Here is an 8,866-nt window from a genome sequence, read left to right as displayed (position 1 = left end):
CTCTCCTTGCTGTAACCACTGAACTGGAGCATAGTAAGCTACTAGGAGGTGTAAACTGAAAAGTCATTTTTGCTTACTTTTTCTTTCTGTCTTGCTGCTCTCTGAGCAAAGTGCTAACAGGATCCTTTGTTTTTTCACTAGCTGGGCTTTGTGGAAGTGATGTGGAGACCACGACGAGAGGAGACCAGTAGATTCTGATGCCATGGAGCTTCCCAGTTACAGCAAGCAGCTGCTGCAGCAGCTGTACGCTCTCTGCAAAGAGCAACAGTTCTGTGATTGCACCATCTTCATTGGGAATGTTCATTTTAGAGCACACAAGGTGGTTTTGGCTGCTGCCAGCCTGCTTTTTAAATCCTTGTTGGACAGCACAGACACCATCTCCATCGATGCTTCTGTGGTGACACCTGAGGAGTTTGCACTCTTGCTGGAGATGATGTACAGTGGCAAACTCCCACTGGGGAAACACAATTTCACCAAAGTGATCTCTGTGGCAGATAGTCTGCAGATGTTTGATGTGGCTCTTAGCTGCAAAAACCTCCTCAGGGACCTCATCAGCTGTTCGACTCAGGACCAGGTAGTGAGAGAAGTCTCCAGCCAGGCAGGAGACTCATCTGGGAACTGTGCTGAAGCTAATAACCTGCCCCAGTCTGAAAAATGTGCTGAAGGAAAAACAGAGCTTTTCCTCCTTCAGGGAGTTTCCCCTTCTCCTGGCCCTGTAGAAGCAGAAATGGAAGCAGATGTTGCTCTTCCTGGCCAGGAACTTTACATAAATCACACCTGGGTTCACCAGGATGAGATGCCAAGTGACTCCAGATCCCTCCGGGAGGATTCAGGCTCTCGTCCTGGTCAGCCTGCCCCTGCCGAGCAGGGTGGCTCTGCGGAGGAGGAGCTTGCTGAGCCGCTGGAGGAGAAAGGAGGAGCGAGGGATTTAGGTGAGACTTTACAAGTCTGGGCACAGCATTGTCTTTTATTTGCAACCGCATTGACTCATGTTTTCTTGCCATGGGGGATCTTTTCCTCTGTGTTTTTTTTTTTTGTTTGTTTGTTTGGTTTTTTTAGTTTGCCCTGGGTTGGGAGCGGAATGACGTGTTCCCCTTTTCTGCAGGGACTTTCTTTATAGAATGCCAGACTGGTTTGGGTTGGGAGGGACCTTAAAGCTCATCCAGTCCCAGCCCCCCTGCCAGCAGCAGGGACACCTTCCACTAGACCAGGTTGCTCAAAGCCTCATCCAGCCTGGCCGAGAACACTTCCAGGGAGGAGCAGCCACAGCTTCTCTGGTCAACCTGTTCCAGTGTCTGACCACCCTCACAGTGAAGAACTTCTTCCTAATATCTAATCTGAACCTCCCCTCTTTCAGTTTTGAGCCATTTCCCCTTGTTCTGTCATTAATTGCCCAATGGCTCAAAAATTACTTCTTTTGGCACTGTGCAATATTCTCCTTTGGCCTTTGCAGTGGCTTCGCTCTGTCACTGTACCAGAGCTGTGGTGAGCAAAACTTTTCTTACCCACGCATGTGATTTTATCTGGTGCCCAGTGGGATCTGTGTTAGTGCAGGATATGAGGTTGCTAAGGTGATCTGTAAAACAGCAGAGTTGCCTGCTAATGGTGCCTTTTACTTTAAACTCCTGTTCATCATGGGGAGAAAACAGAGGCTGTACTGGGTTTAAAATAAATATTCCATTTATAGCTGGTGTTAAATAAACTGTTGGTTTTCCCTCCAGGCTGTGTGATATCTTTAGAAGGGCTTTGTGAATCACAGTTTCCCTATTATAGCCCATGTGCTGGTTACAAACTGATGTCTTTCAATCACATCATGCTTTCTGCAAATCCCTTCAATTAGCAAATAACTCATCTTGTTTCTCTCACATAGCAGAAGAGAGCAAAAGCTGTAAACAGGATTTCTTTCTTCGCTATGAAAGTATTTTCTCGGAGGCCCTTTCTGATGCCCAAGCTGTGCTGAAGAGACTAGAAGAGTGCAGGGAAATTGATGCCCCTCAAAAGGAGGTAAGTTATTTACTTGGGTAAATGATACAATTTTTTTTCTTCACCTTGCTGGGGACTAGCATAGTTTGTGCCATGCTTAGGAAATTATTTCATGGGAAACTGGGCCTCTGGTGCCTAGTTGTTTGAAGGGCAAAACACGCTCACCTGAATAACACCCCAGAGAGAAACATCTGTAAGAAGAGCATGTAGGTAAAGAAGTCTTATGTCCTGCTCTGAAGCCATCTTTGTCATGTTGTAGGAAAACTCCAGTGCTGATTTCTCTCCCTGTTTTTATAGCATTTGCTTCAGGAACTGTATCGGCTCATAAAGGGCTGACATATGAGATCCCAAAATAGACTTCCTGAGCTCTCTGTGAGGCCTTGCCGTGGAGCATCTGCTCCGCTCTGCGTGTGGCAGGCTGCTCGTGGGGAGCATTCCAGGGGGGCTACAGCTGCTGTCCTGTGGTGCTTCTCCTGGCGAAGTGCTGCTTTAAAAGCAGTTGTTGCTGATGAATGATGCTTGAGTTAATGATGGAGGGAATATTTGAGTCTCATGCTTGGTTAATCCTGAAAAATACTCTGGGCTCTGGACAACAGTAGCCAGATACCAGCCATTGTACCACAGAAACAGCAGGTTACGTCTGTGTTGGTGTCGCAGTGACGCAGGAGGACACGGAGCTTGGACATGATCGTGGTGGGTCTGGGTGGACGCTCACACTGGCTGCACGCTGCTGCGTGATTGCAGGGTCTGCGAAAAAAGCTGTGGCCACTGTGGAGTGAGGATGGGGCTATACTTGCTCTCCTCATCCTGCCTGTTTCTGATAGAGCATTTTTTCATAACAGGCAGCATGAACTGCCCTGTGTACCTTTGCTGTATGTGGAAAACTGAGAGTGTGACTGTTTTATCACAGAATCATCGAATGCTGTGAGTTGGAAGGACCCACAGGGATCATCCAGTCCAACTCCTGTCCCTGCACAGGACAATCCCAACATTCACACCATGGCCCTGAGGGTCTTGGCCAAATGCTGCTGGAATCTTGTCAGCCATGAGCACCTCCCTGGGGAGCCTGTTCCAGTGCTCCACCACCCTCTGCCTCAAGAACCTTTTCCTCATGGCCAACCTCACCCTCCCCTGCCACATCTTCCTGCCATTCCCTCTGCTCCTGGCATTCGTTGGTGGCCAAAGAGAAGAGATCAGCGCCTGCCCCTCCTCTTCCCCTTGGCAGGAAGTTCTAGACCCCCAGGAGATCTCCTCTCAGTCTCCTCTTCTCCAGGCTGAAGAAACCAAGTGACTTCAGCCTCTCCCCATACAGCTGAGGTGTTGCTGGCTTTTCAGTGGCTCCATGGTTCGCTGACGTTTTGAAGCCAAGAAATGCTGTTCCCTAGGTGGGGGGCTGCAATGCTGTCTGGGTTCCCATGTGCTTGGTCTCTGGGAAGCTGTCTGGATTTAAGTTGCTTGGTCCTTCCAGTACCAATGTGGCCATGGGACACAAGACATTTTGGCTGTGGTGGCATTCTGCTTTTAAAAAACCAAGGCAACATGTTTATTAGGAAAAAAGAAAACAAAAAAAACCCCAACCAAACAAACAAAAAACCAACCTGACAGCAAGGAGGAGAATTCCTTCGAATTGGGGAGCGCAGGTTTCTTTTCTGATGAGCCTTTAAATGTTCATGGAAGGAAGCCTGTGTTCCCTTAGCTGCTGACCCTCCTGATGGTGTTGAACTTAACATCTCTGGGGCTTTAGGAGGGAGATGTGAGTCCTCATTTGTGTTTGTAGCAGCAAGCCCAAACCTGGCTGGGCTGACAAGCACCTGTGAGCGCATTGCTTTCAGCATACCTGTGCCCCCCGAGAAGGATTGGGTTTTTGTATGTTTGTTTGTCACCCTGATCAGAAAAATATGTCAGGTTTAAGGTTTTGCTTATTCTGCATCTTGGCAATGGGAACAGAGCTGGGGAGGGTGCTGTGCAATGTGGGTGGGCTCTGCCAGAAGGGATTTGGCAGCTCTGTACACCCTTGCCAACTGGCATCACCCATGCCAGTGTGCCTTCCCCTGCCTGCTTGTGCTGCCTCCACGCTGGGAGGGCAGAACCACACCTACAAAAGTGCCCACACAGGCGTGCTGCCTTGCTGCTGCTCTGCAGAACAGCCCCGTTTCCTATTGCTTCTCAGTAACTCTTGGTTTATGTTTCTTCAGCACCTCCAAGACCCATCAGGTAAGGTTTGCAGACCTGCGCCCAGCCCTTTATGCTCCCAAATAATCTGTTGCAGCAGGAGCCAAGCAAGAGCTTGTGGAGCTCGGAAAGTTTGGTTGTCTGACCACAAAACAGCAGCTGAACAATTTTTTCTGCAGCTATAAATAAATGTTGAATAAATGAGAAATGGATTTTCTTTAAGCCTTCTTGAAAAATCACTCCTCAGCTGTGACAAGCATTGAAAAGTGTCAGCCCTGGGGCACTGAGGGGGACAGACTGCAGCCTGTTGTAAGCAGGGGCTCAGCCAGATCTGTCCCTCTCTGAGCTCCCCTTGGGGACAAGCAGGACCTGTGGCCACCAGCACTGAACCTGGGCTCTGTTTCCAGCAAAGTAGCTTTTTCCCACAAGGGCCCAGTGTTTTCTTTTTGGGGAAACACAGCGTTATGTTTTTAAATTCATACTTAAAAGTGGAAGTTCAGCTCCAAAGAGCGCAGTTTGGGATGTGTAATTAAGGATGTGTAATTGTGCCAGTGGTAGATGTCAATGGATTTTTTTTTTTCTCTCTCTCCTCCCCCCTCTACTTTTTCTCCTTCTCCTCTTTTGTATTATTTTGCTAGTCATTTGCCTGAAGTCTCTTAGGTGCCTTGGGGCAAGTAAAAGTCAGTCTGGAAGCCAGTGAGATGCCATTCCTTTGCACTAAGCAGTGCTGGGTGTGCTTGCGCTGCCACAGGGGAGATCCCCCATCCCTCGGCACCTCCTTCTGCTCAGGAGCCTTTTGTGGGTGGTTTATCTCTACAGACCACCAGTGATGTGTTTTGGACAGCAAGCCTGGGCAGCGTGGGGGCTTGTGGGTGTTGGTGAGGGTTTTGCAGACCTGCCTGTTGACATCGAGGCTGTCCTGGTGTTCAGGCTCCTCTGGTTTCAGTGAGATTTTGCCTCTGATGTAGCCTCTGTGTTTCTGTTACTTTGCTCATGAGCTTCTCCCTGCATGGGTGCTTGTTCCCCACAGTGCTCCTGTCTGCTCCCCTCTGGTGCTGCTGCATTATTTCCTGCTACCTCCAGTGGAGATTTGTTAGATGATGAGGTTTTTCCCCAAGGAGGTTGGTGGGACAGGGCTTGCTTTTGTGAGAATTATTGCTTCTCTCTTAAGTTTGATGTTAAGTTCTCCTCCCCAGGCTGAAAAATGCAGATGAGTTCCTTTTCTGTTTAAGGAGATGTGAGTTTTGGGGTTGTTTTTGTTTTAGAGTTTCTGTGTATCTCACATAAACTATTCCTATCTGATTTGGTTCTGACTTGGATGAAACCTGCTTGGAAATGAGAACAAGACTGAAATTGCAGTAATTTGGGGAAGTGTAGAAGAGCTTTGCTGGTGTCAAGTCTTATCTTCCTGTGCTCTCTTAGAGAAACTCAATTCAAATTATTGCACAGCTCATTTGTTCTCTCTACTACTGGGTTCAGATGAAGTGGGGGAGTGTTGATTCTCCCACGTAGAATAAATGTCACTGTGCTTGTGGATCATTTCCATTGCCTATGGGCCTGTCCAATTATTGTCGCCCTTCGTTTGCAGCTGCAGGGATTTCTGAATGCGGCAGAAGAAAGAAATTTCCTGTTATCTTCTGCATCCTGATTAGGAGTGATAGCATGTGAGGGTTTGGTTTGTTTGGTTTTTTGGGTTTTTTTTGTGGTGACAGAGCTGGAGAACTTTTTTTCCACCCCATTCTGGTGTACTTGTGTGGAAGTTTGGGCTGTGCTTTTGTTTCTGTTGCGTAGAGCAAGCAGGGGTCAGCCTTCTCCATGGAACCTTCCTGGTACTGGGGTCTCCCTCATCAGTCACGTACAAATGCAGGCTTAAAAAAAAAAAAAACCCACTACAGATTCTTGAACCAGAAATGGGAATGTAGATTTTCTCTGATTATTGTATGCACAGTGATATTTGATTGACTTCATGGTATGATCATAGCCTAGGAGCTTCTCTGTGGTCCAGATGTGTAGACCCAGTCCCCGTGCTGTCCGTGCCACCGACGCTGCAGGCAGCGGCTTTGTCTGTGCAGGTTTCCAATGGCTTTTTAATATTTGCTTCACCTTGTGCACATCAAAAATTAACCAGTAAAAAAACCCAAAGCAGTTTGCGTTCACAGAGGACTGACCACAGAATTCCAGAATTGCCTGGATTGGAAAAGATCATCAAGTCCCATCATGAACCCAACACTGACCAGTCCCCGACTAACCCATGTCCCTCAGCACTATGTCTACACGGCTCTTCAATCCCTCCAGGGATGGGGACTCCACCACTGCCCTGGGCAACCCCTTCCAATGCCTCAGAACCCTTTCAGCAAAGAAATTCTTCCTCACATCCCATCTCAACTGCCCTGGCCACAACTGGAGCCCATTTCCTCTTGTCCTGTCCCTTGGGCCTTGGTTGAACAGACCCACCCCCACCTCTCTCCACCCTCCTCCAAGGGACTTGCACAGAGCCACAAGGTCTCCCCTCAGCCTCCTTTTCTCCAGGCTCAACACCCCCAGTTCCCTCAGCCGGGAACTCAGCACACTTGTGCTCCAGACCCTTCCCCAGCTCCGTTGCCCTATGACAGTGTCTTTGGAAGTTTCCCCACAGTGCCCAGGCTCCTGTGGTCAGGGACTTTGCAGCTCACTGAATGGCCAGTGCAGCTCTCCTCGGGGAATGGAAGGGACATTGAGGTACAGGCACAGGATTTACCACATTCAGGGGTGAGTCTTGTAACTGAAAGTGCCTCGGTTTGTGAGGAAGGGGTCTGAAGGGAGCTGGCTGCTTCTGTCACCCTGAACCCCACGGCTTTTCAGCCTGTCTCTTGCAGATCCCTTCTCACCAACCTTTGGCTGCTTGTGTTCGCTCTAAAGCTGCTGCTTGAGGGAGATCACTCGGTAATAGTCACTCAGGTGGCTTTTTGCTGAGATGTGCTCTCACAGTGGGATCAGGAGTGTGGATAAGGCATGAAAAGCCATAACCCTAGTTGCCCACCTCCAGGGAAGAGGCGAGTGGCCAGCTGGGCTAGTGGCTGCACTCACCTGCCCTCCTTCTCTCCCCACATCCCTGGGTAGATTCCTCAGGGTGCCCGGCACAGTCTTGGTTTCGGGCCATTGCACTCCCTAGTACAATGTACGTCTTACCCATCTGGTTGAGGTCGTCCCTAGGTCCCAGGACGTGTCCCAGCCTGGCACAGCAGTTGAGTTCAGCCCAGCTCAGGTTCAGGCTCGCTCCCTGCAGACCCAACCACCAGCTGCTCATTGGGCATCCCTCTCCCCACCCAAAAAACCCCTGAATCTCACAATCATGTTGGAGAGGGAGGTGGAGGTCTTGCAGGCACTAGCTTTCTAGGAGTGTTGTGGATTGGTGTGAGGAGGGAAAAGAGTGTCTGGCTTGGAGGACAGGGTGCTAGCTCAGCTCTTGGATGTTTTAAAAACAGATTGTGGCTCTGCATGAGCAGCCTTGTGCATCTTCCTTCCCAAAGCAGCGGGGTACGTTGGAAGGAGCAGGAAATAATAAGGAGCAGTGGAGCAGAGCGGGAGATCCCCCAGTGGGATGAAGGGACACAGCAATGTAGGAATTAATTGTATTAGGAAAGAAATCTGGAAAAATGTGGAGATGATGTGGAAATAGGAGACCTTCCTCCTGGGGCGTTGCCTGCAGAGATTCCTGTTCAGAGCTTGCCTTGGGGCTGCTGTGGAAATGGAGAGGTTTGAGATGAACTAGGAGAGCTGTTTCATGGTGTGAGACCATTGTGGTACTGAGTTAGGAGTGCTGTGAGCACCAGAACTGACATCCTCAATTGGGACCAAACTTCTTGGTGGATGTTGAACCTATTTGTGGCACAGCTCAAGTTTAAGGCAGATCTTTGTGACTTGGTTTCCCTGCTCAGAGAGGTGGTCCCTCGCTCCAGTCTGGAAGCTGGATTTGTGCTAATTTGTGCCAATTTGGCCATGAAGAGTTTTGCAAATGTCCCAGGCAGTGAAAGCCTAATGGATCAGGCTGTGATGTGTGGGCACATTATGACTAAGTAGAAGCTGAGATTCCACCTAGTATCACTATTTTTCTGGGGTTTTTTTGTTTTTTTTTTTTGTTTTTTTCCCCCAGGATCTTTGGGAATTGTTAGTGCTTCAAAGTAAATCTAAAATGCACTGTGTGCTCTTTCAAAACAATGCTAAAAAGCTGTTGTTCCCACTCAGCAACGTGTCCGAGGAAAGGTCTTCCAGAAAAAGACTATAAATAGCAGAGCCTTTCAGTTTCTGAAAACTCATTTCCATTAACCAAATCCACGTACTGAGGAAGGGATGTTGTCTGGAGCTTTGGGTAGCAATGCTGTGCTGATTTTAATTAAAAAAAAAAAAAAAAAAAAAAAAAAAAAAAGAAGAAGCAACAATGCAAGTTACTTTTCATCTATATTACAAAAAACATGTATTTGGCAGGGTGCTGAGCACCTTTAGGATGGTGAGAGTCAAGGTATTTTATATTTTACAGGATCATTTTGATCTGGAAGAGGCCAGGCATGCAAACCTTGAGAACAAACATGATCTAGTTATCAAATCTCATTACAAATTAATGTTTGCATAAAAAAAAAAAAATACCTTTAAGCTTGTTCTTCAGCACGTCTGTGGCATCTCCTTTCTTCCTTTATAACAGAGCCCTTCATGTCCACGTCTCTCTGTTCAGCAG

General features: G+C 48.2%; 1 protein-coding gene across 1 annotated transcript in view; it reads left to right on the top strand.

Moving 5' to 3' along the window:
* Positions 1–202: 202 nt before the first annotated feature.
* LOC104532322 (zinc finger and BTB domain-containing protein 40-like) overlaps positions 203–8,866 on the top strand; it is a gene marked incomplete at its 3' end in the record, with an annotated part of 21,221 nt that continues 12,557 nt past the window's right edge. The window contains exons 1-2 of the mRNA XM_029087348.1: positions 203–932; positions 1,871–2,004. Coding sequence (XP_028943181.1) covers positions 203–932; positions 1,871–2,004 — 864 coding nt within the window. The remainder of the gene's footprint in view (positions 933–1,870; positions 2,005–8,866) is intronic.

Source organism: Antrostomus carolinensis, unplaced genomic scaffold (genome assembly GCF_000700745.2).
Source record: "Antrostomus carolinensis isolate BGI_N321 unplaced genomic scaffold, ASM70074v2 scaffold23091, whole genome shotgun sequence".
NCBI classification, from domain to species: domain Eukaryota; kingdom Metazoa; phylum Chordata; class Aves; order Caprimulgiformes; family Caprimulgidae; genus Antrostomus; species Antrostomus carolinensis.
The sequence above is the reverse complement of the archived record's forward strand: the minus strand, read 5'-3'. Positions and strand labels throughout refer to the sequence as shown.